Source organism: Panulirus ornatus, chromosome 3 (genome assembly GCF_036320965.1).
Source record: "Panulirus ornatus isolate Po-2019 chromosome 3, ASM3632096v1, whole genome shotgun sequence".
Taxonomy (NCBI): domain Eukaryota; kingdom Metazoa; phylum Arthropoda; class Malacostraca; order Decapoda; family Palinuridae; genus Panulirus; species Panulirus ornatus.
In genome coordinates this window covers 47,971,445-47,991,444 of record NC_092226.1, presented here as the reverse complement: position 1 = coordinate 47,991,444, position 20,000 = coordinate 47,971,445, and the positions used below count along the sequence as shown (strand labels likewise).

At 40.3% G+C, this 20,000-nt stretch overlaps 1 protein-coding gene across 1 annotated transcript in view; it reads left to right on the top strand.

Moving 5' to 3' along the window:
- Positions 1–20,000, top strand: part of LOC139759504 (nephrin-like) — a 574,502-nt gene that overhangs the window by 453,947 nt on the left and 100,555 nt on the right. The window contains exon 6 of the mRNA XM_071681702.1: positions 17,070–17,221. Coding sequence (XP_071537803.1) covers positions 17,070–17,221 — 152 coding nt within the window. The remainder of the gene's footprint in view (positions 1–17,069; positions 17,222–20,000) is intronic.

The window sequence follows — 20,000 nt, the reverse complement described above, 5'->3', positions numbered from 1 at the left end:
TAAACGCCCACACATGCACATTTATATACCAATACATTTAAATGTATACATACATATACATACACAAATATATACAGATATACACATGTACATATTCATACTTGCTGCCTTCATCCACCTAGCCACACATGAAATGGCACCCCCTTCCCCCCGTGCACGCGCGAGGTAGCGCTAGGAAAAGACAACAAAGGCCACATTCGTTCACACTCAGTCTCTAGCTGTCATGCATAATGCACCGAAACCACAGCTCCCTTTTCACATCCAGGCCCCACAAAACTTTCCATGGTTTACCCCAGACATGCCCTGGTTAAATCCATTGACAGCACGTACACCCCGGTATACCACATCGTTCCAATTCACGCCTTTCACCCTCCTGTATGTTCAGGCTCCTATCACTCAAAATCTTTTTCACTCCATCTTTCCACCTCCAATTTGGTCTCCCACTTCTCCCTGTTCCCTCCACCTCTGACACATATATCCTCTTTGTCAATATTTCCTCACTTATTCTCTCCATGTGACCAAACCATTTCAATACACCCTCTTCTGCTCTCTCAACCACACTCTTTTATTACCACACATCTCTCTTACCCTTTCATTACTTACTCGACGAAACCACCTCACACCACATATTGTCCTCAAACATCTCATTTTCAACACATCTACCCTTCTCCGCACAACCATATCTATAGCCCACGCCTCGCAACCATACAACATTGTTGTATATATATATATCAAACAAACCTCCAACAGCCAGGATCGAAACCAGGAACTCTACGTAACGGGCGGGAGCGCTACCGCTAGGGTATGTTCGCCCCTAATAGGGTAATGACTATTCGAATACTATGTACTCGAATACCCTTCGTCTCATGTTGGTGAGCAACGGGGTCTACTTCGGTAATTTCCCATCAGGCTCACACAGCCAGCAGATAGCATCTTACCGAACCTAACTATACAACGCGGACATATATGAATATGAACAAGGTGCATAGGAAAGCTCACTTTAATAGAACATACAAACCTCCAATAGCCAGGAATCAGGCGGGGAGTGCTCATCCTCCTCGAAGGCTCAGATTGGGGTGTCTAAATGTGTGTGGATGTAAACAAGATGAGAAAAAAGGAGAGATAGGTAATATGTTTGAGGAAATGAACCTGGATGTTTTGCCTCTGAGTGAAACGAAGCTCAAGGGTAAAGGGGAAGAGTGGTTTGGGAATGTCTTGGGAGTAAAGTCAGGGATTAGTGAGAGGACAAGAGCAAGGGAAGGAGTAGCACTACTCCTGAAACAGGAGTGGTGCGAGTATATGATAGAGTGTAAGAAAGTGAACTCTAGATTGATATAGGTAAAACAGAAAGTTGATGGAGAGAGATGGGCGATAATTGGTGCATATGCACCTGGGCATGAGAAGAAAGATCATGAGAGGCAAGTGTTTTGGGAGCAGCTGAATGAGTGTGTTAGTGGCTTTGATGCACGTGACGGGTTAGAGTGAAGGGTGATTTGAATGCAAAGGTGAGTAATGTGGTAGTTGAGGGAATAATTGGTATACATGGGGTGTTCAGTGTTGTAAATGGAAATGGTGAAGAGCTTTTAGATTTATGTGCTGAAAAAGGACTGGTAATTGGGAATATCTGGTTTAAAATGAGAGATGTACATAAGTATACGTATGTAAGTAGGAGAGATGGCCAAAGAGCGTTATTGGATTACGTGTTAATTGCTAGACTCGCGAAAGAGAGACTTTTGGATGTTAAAGTGATGAGAGGTTCAACTGGAGGGATATCTGATCATTGTCTTGTGAAGGCGAAAGAGAAGATTTGTAGAGGTTTTCAGAAAAGAAGAGAGAATGTTGGGGTGAAGAGAGTGGTGAGAGTAAGTGAGCTTGGGAAGGAGACTTGTGTGAGGAAGTAACGGGAGAGACTGAGTACAGAATGGAAAAAGTTAAGAACAAAGAAAGTAAGGGGAGTGAGGGAGGAAAGGGATTGATTTAGGGAAGCAGTCCATCAACTTTCAGTTTTACCCATATTAATCGAGAATTTACTTTCTTACATTCTATCACATACTCCCACAACTCCTGTTTCAGGAGTACTGCTACTCCTTCCCTTGCTCTTGTCCTCTCACTAACCCCTGACTTTACTCCTAAGACATTTCCAAACCACTCTTCCCCTTTACCCTTGAGCTTCTTTCACTCAGAGCCAAAACATCCAGGTTCCTTTCCTCAAACATACTACCTATCTCTCCTTTTTTCACATCTTGGTTACATCCACACACATTTAGACACCCCAACCTGAGTCTACGAGGAGTATGAGCACTCCCCGCGTGACTCCTTCTGTTTCCCATTTTTTTAGAAAGTTAAAAATACAAGGAGGGGAGGTTTTCTGGCCCCCCCTCTCACGTCCCCTCTAGTCGCCTTCTACGACACGTGAGGAATGCGTGGGAAGTATTCTTTCACCCCTATCCCCAGGGATAATATATATATATATACATACACACACACATATACACACATATACACACATACACACATATACACACACACACACACACATGTATATATATATATATATATATATATATATATATATATATATATATATATATATATATATATATATATATATATATATATATGTATATATATATATATATATATATATATATATATATACATATGAAAAATGTAAGAAAAGAAGAGTGAATGTTGGGGTGAAGAGGGTGGTGAGAGTAAGTGAGCTTGGGAAGGAGACTTGTGTGAGGAAGTACCAGGAGAGACTGAGTACAGAATGAAAAAAGATGAGAACATTGGAAGTAAGGGGAGTGAGGGAGGAATGGGATGTATTTAGGGAATCAGTGATGGATTTCGCAAAAGATGCTTGTGGCATGAGAAGCTTGGGAGGTGGGTTGATTAGAACGGGTAGTGAGTGGTGGGACGAAGAAGTAAGATTATTAGTGAAAGAGAAGAGAGAGGCATTTGGACGATTTTTGAAGGAAAAAAATGCAATTGAGTGGGAGACGTATAAAAGAAAGAGACAGGAGGTCAAGAGAAAGGTGCAAGAGGTGAAAAAGAGGGCAAATGAGAGTTGGGGTGAGAGAGTATCATTAAATTTTAGGGAGAATAAAAAGATGTTCTGGAAGGAGGTAAGTAAAGTGCGTAAGACAAGGGAGCAAATGGGAACTTCAGTGAAGGGCGCTAATAGGGAGGTGATAACTAGTAGTGGTGATGTGAGAAGGAGATGGAGTGAGTATTTTGAAGGTTTGTTGAATGTGTTTGATGATAGAGTGGAAGATATAGGGTGTCTTGGTTGAGGTGGTGTGCAAAGTGAGAGGGTTGGGAAAATGATTTGGTAAACAGAGAAGAGGTAGTAAAAGCTTTGCGGAAGATGAAAGCCGGCAAGGCAGCAGGTTTGGATGGTATTGCAGTGGAATTTATTAAAAAAGGGGGTGACTGTATTGTTGACTGGTTGGTAAGGTTATTTAATGTATGTATGACTCATGGTGAGGTGCCTGATGATTGGCGGAATACGTGCATAGTACCATTGTACAAAGGCAAAGGGGATAAGAGTGAGTGCTCAAATTACACAGGTATAAGTTTGTTGAGTATTCCTGGTAAATTATATTGGAGGGTATTGATTGAGAGGGTGAAGGCATGGACAGAGCATCAGATTGGGGAAGAGCAGTGTGGTTTCAGAAGTGGTAGAGGATGTGTTGATCAGGTGTTTGCTTTGAAGAATGTATGTGAGAAATACTTAGAAAAGCAAATGGATTTGTACGTAGCATTTGTGGATCTGGAGAAGGCATATGATAGAGTTGATAGAGATGCTCTGTGGAAGGTATTAAGAATATATGGTGTGGGTGGCAAGTAGTTAGAAGCAGTGAAAAGTTTTTATCGAGGATGTAAGGCATGTGTACGTGTAGGAAGAGAGGAAAGTGATTGGTTCTCAGTGAATGTAGGTTTACGGCAGGGGTGTGTGATGTCTCCATGGTTGTTTAATTTGTTTATGGATGGGTTGTTCGGGAGGTGAATGCAAGAGTTTTGGAAAGAGGGGCAAGAATGAAGTCTGTTGTGGATGAGAGAGCTTGGAAAGTGAGTCAGTTGTTGTACGCTGATGATACAGCGGTGGTGGCTGATTCATGTGAGAAACTGCAGAAGCTGGTGACTGAGTTTGGTAAAGTGTGTGAAAGAAGAAAGTTAAGAGTAAATGTGAATAAGAGCAAGGTTATTAGGTACAGTAGGGTTGAGGGTCAAGTCAATTGGGAGGTAAGTTTCAATGGAGAAAAACTGGAGGAAGTAAAGTGTTTTAGATATCTGGGAGTGGATCTGGCAGCGGATGGAACCATGGAAGCGGAAGTGAATCATAGGGTGGGGGAGGGGGCGAAAATCCTGGGAGCCTTGAAGAATGTGTGGAAGTCGAGAACATTATCTCGGAAAGCAAAAATGGGTATGTTTGAAGGAATAGTGGTTCCAACAATGTTGTATGGTTGCGAGGCGTTGGCTATGGATAGAGTTGTGCGCAGGAGAGTGGATGTGCTGGAAATGAGATGTTTGAGGACAATGTGTGGTGTGAGGTGGTTTGATCGAGTAAGTAATGTAAGGGTAAGAGAGATGTGTGGAAATAAAAAGAGCGTGGTTGAGAGAGCAGAAGAGGGTGTTTTGAAATGCTTTGGGCACATGAAGAGAATGAGTGAGGAAAGATTGACCAAGAGGATATATATGTCGGAGGTGGAGGGAACGAGAAGTGGGAGACCAAATTGGACGTGGAGAGATGGAGTGAAAAAGATTTTGATTGATCGGAGCCTGAACATGCAGGAGGGTGAAAGGCGGGCAAGGAATAGAGTGAATTGGATCGATGTGGTATACCGGGGTTGACGTGCTGTCAGTGGATTGAATCAGGGCATGTGAGGCGTCTGGGTAAACCATGGAAAGCTGTGTGGGGCCTGGATGTGGAAAGGGACCTGTGGTTTCGGGCATTATTGCATGACAGCTAGAGACTGAGAGTGAACGAATGAGGCCTTTGTTGTCTTTTCCTAGCGCTACCCCGCACACATGAGGGGGGAGGGGGATGGGATTCTATGTGTGGCGAGGTGGCGATGGGAATGAATAAAGGCAGACAGTGTGAATTGTGAGCATGGGTATATATGTATATGTCTGTATGTGTATATATATGTGTACATTGAGATGTATAGGTATGTATATTTTGCGTGTGTGGACGTGTGTGTATATACATGTGTATGGGGGTGGGTTTGGCCATTCTTTCGTCTGTTTCCTTGCGCTACCTCGCAAACGTGGGAGACAGCGACAAAGCAAGATAAAATAAAATAAATAAATATATGTATATACATTATATTATTTTTCATATTTTGCTTTGTCGCTGTCTAACGCGTTTGCGATATAACGCAAAGAAACAGACGAAAGAAATGGCCCAACCCACCCCCATACACATGTATATACATACACGTCCACACACGCAAATATACATACCCATACATCTCAATGTACACATATATATACACGCACAGACATATACATATATACACATCCACACAATTCACACTGTCTGCCTTTATTCATTCCCATCGCCACCTCGCCACACATGGAATAACATCCCCCTCCCCATCATGTGTGCGAGGTACCCCTAGGAAAAGACAACAAAGGCCCCATTCCTTCACACACAGTCTCTAGCTGTCATACAATAATGCCCGAAACCACAGCTCCCTTTCCACATCCAGGCCCCACAAAACTTTCCATGGTTTACTTCACATATCCTGATTCAATCCATTGAACGCACGTCGACCCCGGTTAACCACATACATCCAATTCACTCTATTCCTTGCACGACTTTCACCCTCCCGCATGTTCAGGCTCCGATCACTCAAAATGTTTTTCACTCCATCTTTCCACCTCCAATTTGGTCTCCCACTTCTCCTCGTTCCCTCCACCTCCGATACATATATCCACTTGGTCAATCTTTCCTCGCTCACCCTCTCCATGTGCCCAAACCATTTCAAAACACACTCTTCTGCTCTCTCAACCACGCTCTTCTTATTTCCAAACATCTCTCTTACCCTTAAATTACTTACTCGATCAAACCACCTCACACCACATATTGTCCTCAAACATCTCATTTCCAGAACATCCACCCTTCTGCGCACAAATCTATTCATAGCCCACGCCTCGTAACCATACAACATTGTTGGAACCACTATTCATTCAAACATAGCCATTTTTACTTTCGGGGATAATGTTCTCGACTTTAACACATTCTTCAAGGCTCCCAAGATTTTCGCCCCCTCCACCACCCTATGATTCACTTCCGCTTCCATGGTTCCATCCGCTGTCACATCCACTCCCAGATATCTAAAACACTTTACTTCCTCCAGTTTTTCTCCATTCAAATCTACCTCCCAATTGACTTAAGCCTCAACACTATTGTACCTAATAACCTTGCTCTTATTCACACTTACTCTTAACTTTCTTCATTCACACACTTTACCAAACTCAGTCACCAGCTTCTGCAGTTTCTCACATGAATCAGCCACCAGCGCTGTATCATCTGCGAACAACAACTGACTCACTTCACGAGCTCTCTCATCCACAACACACTACATACTTGCCCCTCTTTCCAAAACTCTTGCATTGACCACCCTAACAACCCCATCCATAAACAAATTAAACAACCATGTAGACATCACACACTCCTGCCGCAAACCTACATTCACTGAGAACCAATCACTTTCCTCTCTTCCTACACGTACACATGCCTTACATCCTCGATAAAAACTTTTCACTGCTTCTAACAACTTGCCTCCCACACAATATATTCTTAATACCTTCCACAGAGCATCTCTATCAACTCTATCATATGCCTTTTCCAGATCTATAAATGCTACATACAAATCCATTTGCTTTTCTAAGTATTCCTCACATACATTCTTCAAAGCAAACACCTAATCCACACATCCTCTACCACTTTTGAAAGCACGCTGCTCTTCACCAATCTGATGCTCTGTACATGCCTTGACCTTCTCAGTCAATACCCTCCCAGATAATTTACCAGGAATACTCAAAAAACTTATACCTCTGTAATTTGAGCACTCACTCTTATCCCCTTTGCCTTTATACAATGGCACTATGTAAGCATTCAGCCAGTCGTCAGGCACCTCACCATGAATCATACATACATTAAATAAGCTTAACAACCAGTCAACAATAAAGTCACCCCCTTTTTTAATAAATTCCACTGCAATACCATTCAAACCTGCTGCCTTGCCTGCTTTGATTTTCCGCAAACATTTCACTACCTCTTCTCTGTTTACGAAATTATTTTCCCTAACCCCCTCACTTAGCACACCAACTCGACCAAAGCACCCTATATCTGCCACTCTATCATCAAACACATTCAACAAACCTTCAAAATACTCACTCCATCTCCTTCTCACATCACCACTACTTTTTTCACCTCCTCATTAGCCCACTTCACTGAACGTCTCATTTCCTCCCTTTTCTTACGCACTTTATTTACCTCCTTCTAAAACATCTTTTTATTCTCCCTAAAATTTAATGATACTCTCTCACCGCAACTCTCATTTGCCCTCTTTTCCACCTCTTGCAACTTTCTCTTGACCTCCTCTCTCTTTCTTTTATACATCTCAGACTCATTTGCATTTTTTCCCTGCAAAAATCGGCCAAATGCCTCTCTCTTCTCTTTCACTAATAATCTTACTTCTTCATCCCACCACTCACTACAGTTTCTAATCAACCCACCTCCCAAGCTTCTCATGCCACAAGCATCTTTTGCGCAAGCCATTACTGCTTCCCTAAGTAGATCCCATTCCTCCCCCACTCCCCTTTCCTCCTTTGTTCTCACCTTTTTCCATTATGTACCCAGTCTTTCCTGGTACTTCCTCACACAAGTCTCCTTCCCAAGCTCACTTACTCTCACCACCCTCTTCACGCCAACATTCTCTCTTCTTTTCTGAAACACATACAAATCTTCACCTTTGTCTCCACAAGATAATGATGAGACATCCCTCCAGTTGCACCTCTCAGCACTTTAACATTGAAAAGTCTCTCTTTCGCGCGCTTGTCAATTAACACGTAATCCAATAACGCTCTCTGGCCATATCTCCTACTTACATACGTATACTTATGTATATCTTGCTTTTTAAACCAGGTATTCCCAATCACCAGTCCTTTTTCAGCACATAAATCTACAAGCTCTTCACCTTTTCCATTTACAACACTGAACACCCCATGTATACCAATTATCCCCTCAACTTCCACATTACTCACCTTTGCATTCAAATCATCCATCACTATAACTCGGTCTAGTGCATCAAAACAACTAACAAATTTAGCTGCTCCCAAAATACTTGCCTCTCATGATCTTTCTTCTCATGCCCAGGTGCATATGCACTAATAATCACCCATCTCTCTCCATCATCTTTCAGTTTTACGCATATTAATCTAGAATTTACTTTCCTACACTCTATCACATACTACCACAACACATGTTTCAGGAGTAGTGCTACTCCTTCAATTGCTCTTGGGTTATTAATGGTGTACATGCACTGGGCATGAGAAGAAACATCATGAAAGGCAAGTGTTTTGGGAGCAGCTGAATGAGTGTGTTATTGGTTTTGATGCACGTGACCGGGTTATAGCGATGGGTGATTTGAATGCAAAGGTGAGTAATATGGCAGTTGAGGGAATTATTGTTATACATGGTGTGCTCAGTGTTGTAAATGGAAATGGTAAAGAGCTTGTAGATTCATGTGCTGAAAAAGGACTGGTGATTGGGAATACCTGGCTTAAAAAGCGAGATATACATAAGTATACGTATGTAAGTAGGAGAGATGGCCAGAGAGCGTTATTGGATTACGTGTTATTTGATAGACATGCGAAAGAGAGACTTTTGGATGTTAATGTGCTGAGAGGTGCAACTGGAGGGACGTCTGATCATTATCTTGTGGAGGCGAAGGTGAAGATTTGTAAGGGTTTTCAGAAAAGAAGAGATGTTGGGGTGAAGAGAGTGGTGAGAGTAAGTGAGCTTGGGGAGAAGACTTGTGTGAGAAATTACCAGTAAAGACTGAATACAGAATGGAAAAAGGTGAGAACAAAGGAGGTAAGGGGAGTGGGGGAGGAATGGGATCTATTTAGGGAAGCAGTGATAGCTTGCGCAGATGATGCTAGTGGCATGAGAAGCGTGGGAGGTGGGTTGATTAGAAAGGGTAGTGAGTGATGGGATGAAGAAGTAAGATTATTCGTGAAAGGGAGGAGAGAGGCATTTGGACGATTCTGCAGGGAAAAAATACAAATGAGTCTGAGATGTATAAAAGAAAGAGAGAGGAGGTCAAGAGAAAGGTGCAATAGGTGAAAAAAAAAAAGGGCAAATGAGAGTTGGGGTAAGAGAGCATCATTAAATTTTAGGGAGAATAAAAAGATGCTTTGGAAGGAGGTAAATAAAGTGCGTGAGACAAGGGAGCAAATGGGAACTTCAGTAAATTGGGCAAATGGGAAGGTGATAACAAGTAGTAGTGACGTGAAGAGATGGAGTGAGTATTTTGAAGTTTTGTTGAATGTGTTTGATGATAGGGTGGCAGATATAGGGTGTTTGGTCGAAGTGGTGTGCAAAGTGAGAGGGTTAGGGAAAATGATTTGGTAAATAGAGAAGAGCTAGTAAAAGCTTTGCGAAAGATGAAAGCTGGCAAGGCAGCAGGTTTGGAAGGTACTGCAGTGGAATTTATTAAAAAAGGAGGTGACTGTATTGTTGACTGGTAGATAAGGTTATTAATGTATGTATGATTCATGGTGAGGTGCCTGAGGATTGGCGGAATGCTTGCATAGTGCCATTGTACAAAGGCAAAGGGGATAAGAGTGAATGCTCAAATTATAGAGGCATAAGTTTGTTGAGTATTCCTGGTAAATTATATTGGAGGGTATTGATTGAGAGGGTGAAGGCATGTACAGTGCATCAGATTGGGAAGAGCACTGAGTGTTCATAAGTGGTAAGGGATGTGTGGATCAGGTGTTTCCTTTCAAGAATTCATGTGAGAAATACTTAGAAAAGCAAATGGATTTGTATGTAGCATTTATGGATCTGGTGAAGGCATATGACAGAGTTGATAGAGATGATCTGTGGAAGGTATTAATGATATATGGTGTGGGAAGCAAGTTGTTAGAAACAGTGAAAAGTTTTTATCGAGGATGTAAGGCATGTGTACGTGTAGGAAGAGAGGAAAGTGATTGGTTCTCAGTGAATGTAGGTTTGCGGCAGGGGTGTGTGATGACTCCATGGTTGTTTAACTTGTTTATGGATGAGGTTGTTACGGAGGTGAATACAAGAGTTTTGTAAAGAGGGGCAAGTATGCAGTCTGCTGTGGATGAGAGAGCTCGTGAAGTGAGTCAGTTGTCGTTCGCTGATGATACAGCGGTGGTGGCTGATTCATGTGAGAAACTGCAGAAGCTGCTGGTGACTGAGTTTAGTAAAGTGTGTGAAAGAAGAAAGTTGAAAGTAAATGTGAATAAGAGCAAGGTTACTAGGCACAGTAGGGTTGAGGGTCAAGTCAATTGGGAGGTAAGTTTGAATGGAGAAAAACTGGAGGAAGTAAAGTGTTTTAGATAAGTGGGAGTGGATCTGGCAGCAGATGGAACCATGGAAGCGGAAGTGAATCATAGGATGGGGGAGGGGGCGAAAATTCTGGGAGCCTTGAAGAATGTGTGGAAGTCGAGAACATTATCTTCGAAAGCAAAAATGGCTATGTTTAAAGGTATATTGGTTCCAACAATGTTGTATTGCTGCGAGGCGTGGGCTATGGATGGAGCTGTGAGTAGGAGGGTGGATGTGCTGGAAATGAGATGTCTGAGGACAATATGTGGTGTGAGGTGGTTTGATCGAGTAACTAATGTAAAGGTAAGAGAGATGTATGGAAATAAAAAGAGTGTGGTTAAGATAGCAGAAGAGGGTTGAGAGAGCAGAAGAGGGTGTTTTGAAATGGTTTGGTCACATGGAGAGAATGAGTTAGAAAAGATTGACCAAGAGGATATATGTGTCAGAGGTTGAGGGAACGAGAAGAAGTAGGAGACCAAATTGGAGGGGCAAAGATGGAGTGGAAAAAATTTTGAGTGATCGGACACTGAACATGCAGGAGGGTGAAAGGCGTGCAAGAATAAAGTGAATTGGAACGATGTTGTATACCGTGGTCGACGTGCTGTCAATGGATTGAACCAGGACATGTGAAGAGTCTGGGGTAAACCATGGAAATATCTGTGGGACCTGGATGTGGAAAGGGAGCTGTGGTTTCGGCGCATTATTACATGACAGCTAGAGACTGAGTACAAACGAATGGTGCTTTTGTTGACTTTCTTAGCACTACCTCGCACACATGAGGAGGGAGGGGGTTGTTATTCCATGTGTGGCGAGGTGGCGATAGGAATAAATAAAGGCAGCACATTCATCCTCCTCAGCACAACTCTATCCATAGCCCACGCCTCGCAACCATACAACATTGTTGGAAACATTATTCCCTCAAACCTACCCATTTTTGCTTTCCGAGATAATGATCTCGACTTCCATATATTCTTCTGGGCTCCCAGAATTTTCGCCCCCTCCCCCACCCTATGACTCACTTCCACTTCCATGGTTCCATCCGCTGCCAAATAAACTCCCAGATATCTAAAACAATTAACTTCCTCCAGTTTTTCTCCATTCAGACTTATCTCCCAATTGACTTGACCCTCAACACTACTCTACCTAATAACCTTGCTCTTATTCACATTTACTCTCAACTTTCTTCTTTCACACACTTTACCAAACTCAGTCACCAGCTTCTGCAGTTTCTCACATGAATCAGCCACCAGCGCTGTATCATCAGCGAACAACAACTGACTCACTTCCCAAGCTCTCTCATCCCCAACAGACTGGATACTTACCCCTTTTTCCAAAACTCTTGCATCCACCTCCATAACAACCCCATCCATAAACAAATTAAACAACCCTGGAGACATCACACACCCCTGCCGCAAACCTACATTCACTGAGAACCAATCACTTTCCTCTCTTCCTACACGTACACATGCCTTACATCTTCGATAGAAACTTTTCACTGCTTCTAACAACCTGCCCCTGACACCATATATTCTGAATACCTTCCACAGAGCATCTCTATCAACTCTATCATATGCCTTCTCCAAATCCATAAATGCTACATTCAAATCCATTTGCTTTTCTAAGTATTTTTCACATACATTCTTCTAAGCAAACATTTGATCCACACATCCTCTACCACTTCTGAAACCACACTGCTCTTCCCCAATCTGATGCTCTGTACATGCCTTCACCCTCTCAATCAATACCTTCCCATATAATTTCCCAGGAATACTCAACAAACTTATGCCTCTGTAATTTGAGCACTCACTCTTATCCCCTTTCCCTTTGTACAATGGCACTATGCAAGCTTTCCGCCAAATCTCAGGCACCTCACCATGAATCATACATACATTAAATAACCTTACCAACCAGTCAACAATACAGTCACCCCCTTTTTTATTAAATTCCACTGCAATACCATTCGAAACCCGATGCCTTCCCGGCTTTCATCTTCCGCAAAGCTTTTACTACTTCTTCTCTGTTTACCAAATCATTTTTCCTAACCCCCTCACTTTGCACACCACCTCGACAAAAACACCCTATATCTGCTACTCTATCATCAAACACATTCAACAAATCTTCAAAATACTCACTCCATCTCCTTCTCACATCACCACTACTTGTTACCACCTCCCCATTAGCCCCCTTCACCGAACGTCTCATTTGCTCCCTTGTCTTACGCACTTTATTTACCTCCTTCCAAAACATCTTTTTATTATCCCTAAAATTTAATGATACTCTCTCACCCCAACTCTCATTTGCCCTCTTTGTCACCTCTGCACCTTTCTCTCGACCTCTTGCCTCTTTCTTTCATACATCTCCCACTCATTTGCATTTTTTCCTAACAAAAATTGTCAAATGCCTCTCTCTTCTCTTTCACTAATAATCTAACTTCTTCATCCCTCCACTCACAACCCTTTCTAATCTGTCCACCTCCCACGCCTCTCATGCCACAAGCATCTTTTGCGCAAGCCATAACTGCTTCCCTAAATACATCCCATTCCTCCCCCACTCCCCTTACCTCCTTTGTTCTCACCTTCTTGCATTCTGTACTCAGTGTCTCCTGGTACTTTCTCATACAAGTCTCCTTCCCAAGCTCACTTACTCTCACCACTCTCTTCACCCCAACATTCTCTCGTCTTTTCTGAAAACCTCTACAAATCTTCACCTTTGCCTCCACATGATAATGATCAGAAATCCCTCCAGTTTCACCTCTCAGCACGTTAACATCCAAAAGTACCTCTTTCGCGTGCCTATTAATTAACACGTAATCCAATAACGCTCTCTGGCCATCTCTCCTACTTACATACGTATACATATGTATATCTCTCTTTTTAAACCAGGTATTCCCAATCACCAGTTCTTTTTCAGCACATAAATCTACAAGCTCTTTAACATTTCTATTTACAAGATTGAACACCCCATGTATACCAATTATTCGCTCAACTGCCACATTACTCACCTTTGCATTCAAATCACCCATCTCTATAACGCAGTTACGTGCATCAAAACTACTAACACACTCATTCAGCTGCTCCCAAAACACTTGCCTCTCATGATCTTTCTTCTCATGCCCAGGTGCATATGCACCAACTATCACCCATCTCTCTCCATCAACTTTCAGTTTTACCTATATCAATCTAGAATTTACTTTATTACACTCTTTCACATACTCCCACCACTCCTGTTTCAGGAGTAGTGCTACTCCTTCCCTTGCTCTTGTCCTCTCACTAATCCCTGACTTTACTCCCAAGACATTCCCAAACCACTCTTCCCCTTTACCTTTGAGCTTCGTTTAACTCAGAGCCAAAACATCCAGGTTCGTTTCCGCGAACATACTACCTATCTCTCCTTTTTTCTCATTTTGGTTACGTACACACACATTTACGCACCCCAATCTGAGCCTTCGAGGAGGATGAGCACTCCCCGCATGACTCCTTCTTCTGTTACCCCTTTTAGAAAGTTAGAATACAAAGAGGGGAGGGTTTCTAGCCCCCCGCTCCCGTCCCATTTAGTCGCCTTCTACGACACGTGAGGAATGCGTGGGAAGTATTCTTTCTCCCCTATCCCCGGGGATATATATATATATATATATATATATATATATATATATATATATATATATATATATATATATATATATATATATATATATATATATATATATATATATATATATATATATATATATATATATATATATATATATATATATATATATATATATATATATATATATATATATATATATATATATTATATATATATATATATATATATATATATATATATATATATATATATATATATATATATATATATATATATATATATATATATATATATATATATATATATATATATATATATATATATATATATATATATATATATATATATATATATATATATATATATATATATATATATATATATATATATTTTTTTTTTTTTTTTTTTCATACTATTCGCCATTTCCCGCGATAGCGAGGTAGCGTTAAGAACAGAGGACTGGGCCTTTGAGGGAATACCCTCACCTGGCCCCCTTCTCTGTTCCTTCTTTTGGAAAAAAAAAAGAGAGAGGGGAGGATTTCCAGCCTCCCGCTCCCTTCCCTTTTAGTCGCCTTCTACGACACGCAGGGAATACGTGGGAAGTATTCTTTCTCCCCTATCCCCAGGGATAATATATATATATATATATATATATATATATATATATATATATATACATATATGAATATATATATATATATGTATATATATATATATATATATATATATATATATATATATATATATATATATATATATATATATATATATATATATATATATATATATATATATATTTATATATATATATATATATATATATATATATATATATATATATATATATATATATATATATATATATTTATGTATATATATATATATATATATATATATATATATATATATATATATATATATATATATATATATATAATTCTTTTTTTTATTATACTTTGTCGCTGTCTCCCGCGTTTGCGAGGTAGCGCAAGGAAACAGACGAAAGAAATGGCCCAACCCCCCCCCATACACATGTATATACATACGCCCACACACGCAAATATACATACCTACACAGCTTTCCATGGTTTACCCCAGACGCTTCACATGCCTTGATTCAATCCACTGACAGCACGTCAACCCCGGTATACCACATCGCTCCAATTCACTGTATTCCTTGCCCTCCTTTCACCCTCTTGCATGTTCAGGCCCCGATCACACAAAATCTTTTTCACTCCATCTTTCCACCTCCAATTTGGTCTCCCTCTTCTCCTTGTTCCCTCCACCTCCGACACATATATCCTCTTGGTCAATCTTTCCTCACTCATCCTCTCCATATGACCAAACCACTTCAAAACACCCTCTTCTGCTCTCTCAACCACGCTCTTTTTATTTCCACACATCTCTCTTACCCTTACGTTGCTCACTCGATCAAACCACCTCACACCACACATTGTCCTCAAACATCTCATTTCCAGCACATCCATCCTCCTGCGCACAACTCTATCCATAGCCCACGCCTCGCAACCATACAACATTGTTGGAACTACTATTCCTTCAAACATACCCATTTTTGCTTTCCGAGATAATGTTCTCGACTTCCACACATTCTTCAAGGCCCCCAGGATTTTCGCCCCCTCCCCCACCCTATGATCCACCTCCGCTTTTTTTTTTTTTTTTTTAATTTTCCAAAAGAAGAAACAGAGGGGGCCAGGTGAGGATATTCCAAAAAAGGCCAAGTCCTCTGTTCTTAACGCTACCTCGCTAACGCGGGAAATGGCGAATAGTTTAAAAGAAAGAAAAAAGAATATATATATATATATATATATATATATATATATATATATATATATATATATATATATATATATATATATATTATCCCTTGGGATAGGGGATTAAGAATACTTCCCACGTATTCCCTGCGTGTCGTAGAAGGCGACTAAAAGGGGAGGGAGCGGGGGGGCTGGAAATTCTCCCCTCTCGTTTTTTTTTTTTAATTTTCCAAAAGAAGGAACAGAGGGGGCCAGGTGAGGATATTCCAAAAAAGGCCCAGTCCTCTGTTCTAAACGCTACCTCGCCAACGCGGGAAATGGCGAATAGTTTAAAAAATTATATATATATATATATATATATATATATATATATATATATATATATATATATATATATGTATATATATATATATATATATATATATATATATATATATATATATATATATATATATATATATATATATATATATATATATATAAAGATAGATAGACATATGGATAGATTGTGTGTGTGTGTGTGTGTGTGTGTGTGTGTGTGTGTGTGTGTGTGTGTCTGTCTGTTTGTCATTCTAAATCATCAAAAGAGCATAATAATCATTTCAGTCACCATATACGTGATGAAGCAAAGTACATCTACACGTCAAACTATATTCATGCTTGAGTGAATCAAATATTCCCATTGTTTATACAAAATTAGAAACATTTATTTATTCTGCCCGGGTGTTATGAGATCTGATGATGTCTGTCATGTAATGTCAGGAATATTAATTCACTCACATGTTTTAATTTTGTTGTTGTTGTTAGGATCCCGTGTCAGGTGTTGCTGACACTTTTTGTTATGATGGCAAGTTACATATGTATACAGAGAGCTTCTTTTGTTTCCCTGACGTGTTGGATATTATTGTTGTGGCACTTATAGTTTATCATTCTTCATATATCGTTGTAAATACAACTGAAACTACGTGCCTGACAAGTTTGTGTTGTTGCTTTGATACTGACTCTTCATCTTTTTGATACTGTTGTAAATAAAACTGAAAGTTTGTAAAACTATTTTTCGTTTATCATGTTTCTATAAAGTTTATTATTCATTGTGACTGTCATAGTGGCGCCGGTGGAGGTACGGATTCTGGGTTCAGGTACTGCGGTGACGGCCGGCACGGACCTGCGGCTGGTCTGTCGTGCAGCAGGATCTCATCCACCAGCACACCTAGTCTGGTGGCGTGGACACATCCGCCTCCCCAACGTTACCCACGCCGTAAGTACACCAGCAACCAGACCATTAACCACATTATGGACTGTAATAGACGTAGGTTTATGTTATTCACTAATCACAAAATTCGGTCACTACCACTATGAGAGGGCCCAATTGTGTGGTGCAAAGATTGCCTGTAGTGACCATTGTGCTCTAATTGAGTCATTATACTCTGCCAAGTGTATTTGTACATATAAGATGTGCTAAGTCCAAGACTGCTAACTCTCCAATAACTATAGTTTACCGTCATTTTTGCTATGCCACTTCACTCCTTTGTTATCTAAACTGGTAGTTGCCTGTTCATTCTGCCCTTTGATCACTCACCCAAACAATCAGCCTTGTTTGTGTCCTATTAAGCTTATGAAACTGCTCCACATCTGACTGAACTGTGCTTATGTATCTTCAGATGTTATTCTGCAGGATTATAGTTGGAGGAGAATAGTATTATCACAGTATTTCACAATGTAATGAAAACCATACACCCTCTGTTCACAGTAAGCTTAATTAACCATATTCTTAGACCACTGTTTAGTTAATATACGTATCATACAGACGTTAGCATAATCTCATGATAGAATAATCTCATACCAGCTCTAATTAATTCCCAGACAACCATATTGTAAGTATACACAAAATATAAACTCACGCATACCCACAGACCACCAAACTGTAAATATACATATAGTGAGAATTCTAGCATACTCTCAAACCACCAAACTGTAAGTATACACAATGATAACAACTCTAGTATACTCTCAGGCCACCAAACTATAATTATGCACATATTACAACTCTAGTATGCTACCAGACCACAAAACTATAAATATGCACAAAGTAACAAGTCCAGGATACTCCTAGACCACCAAACTATAAGCATACATATACTTGCAACTCCAGTATGCACTCAGATCACCATACTATATGAATACAGGTAGTGCCAACTCTAGTATACTCCCAAACCACTAGATCATAGGTATACACATAGTAACAATTCTACTATACTCCTAGAACAACCAATTGTAAGTATAGACATACTAACAACTCTAGTGTACACCCAGACCACCAGTATGTAAATATATTCATCGTACTAACTCTAGTATACTCCCAAACCACCGGACTGTAAGAATACCCACATTTCTGCCTCTAACATACTCCTGCCTCTCCAACATTCAGTATACATAAAAACTCTCTTTTCACACCAGCAGGTTTTGCATATATATATATATATATATATATATATATATATATATATATATATATATATATATATATATATATATATATATATATATATATACATATATATATAGTTGATGGTTCGAAGTGTCAACGCTTGTATGTGTGTGCCATCGTTTATATACAGCTGTGCAAATATCACTGGCTCATATATATATATATATATATATATATATATATATATATATATATATATATATATATATATATATATATATATTATCATACTTTGTCGCTGTCTCCCGCGTCAGCAAGGTCGCGCAAGGAAGCAAACGAAAGAGAGGCCCAACCAACCCAAATACACATGTATATGCATACACGTCCATACACCCAGATATACATACCTATACATTTTAACATATACATATATATATGCATACCCAGCCATATACATATATACACATGTGTATATTTCATACTTGCTGCCTTTATTCATTGACATCGCCACCCCGCCACACATGAAATGACAAACTCCTCTACCCGCATGCGCGCGAGGTAGCGCTAGGAAAAGACAACAAAGGCCCCATTCGTTCACACTCAGTCTCTAGCAGTCAAGTATAATGCACCGATAACACAGCTCCCTTTCCACATCCAGGCCCCACAAAACTTTCCATGGTTTACTCCAGGCGCTTCAAATGCCCTGGTTCAATCCATTGACAGCACGTTAACCCCGGTATATCACATCATTCCAATTCGCTCTATTCATTGCACGCCTTTCACCCTTCTGCATGTTCAGGCCCCAATCGCTCAAAGTCTTTTTCACTCCATCTTTCCACCTTCAATTTGGTCTCCCACTTCTCGTTCCCTTCCCTCTTACTCTTTGTCAATCTTTCCTCACTCATTCAATCCATGCGACCAAACCATTTCAAAACACATTCTTCTGCTCTCTCAACCACACTCTTTGAATTACCACACATCTCTCTTACCCTTTCATTACTCACTCGATCAAACCAAATCACATATCGACCTCAAACATCACATTTCCAACACATCCACCCTCCTCGGCGCAACTCTATCTATAGCCCACGCCTCGCAACCATATAATATTGTTGGAACCACTATTCCTTCAAACATACCCAATTTGCCTTTCCGAGATAATGATCTGGCCTTCCACACATTTTTCAACGCTCCCAAAACTTTCGCCCCCTCCCCCACCATGTAACTCACTACCGCTTCAATGCTTCCATCCCCTACCAAATCCACTCCCAGATATCTAAAACACTCCACGTCCTCAAGTTTTTCTCTATTCAAACTTACCTCCCAATTGACTTGACTTTCAAGTCTACTGTACCTAATAACCTTGCTCTTATTCACATTTACTCTCAGCTTTCTTCTTTCACACACTTTACCAAACTCAGTCACCAGCTTCTGCAGTTTCTCATCCGAATCAACCAACATTGCTGTATCATCAGCGAACAACAACTGACTCATTTCCCAAGCTCTCTCATCCACAACAGACTGCATACTTGCCCCTCTTTCCAAAACTCGTACATTCACCTCCCTAACAACACTATCCATAAACGAATTAAAAAACCATGGAGGCATC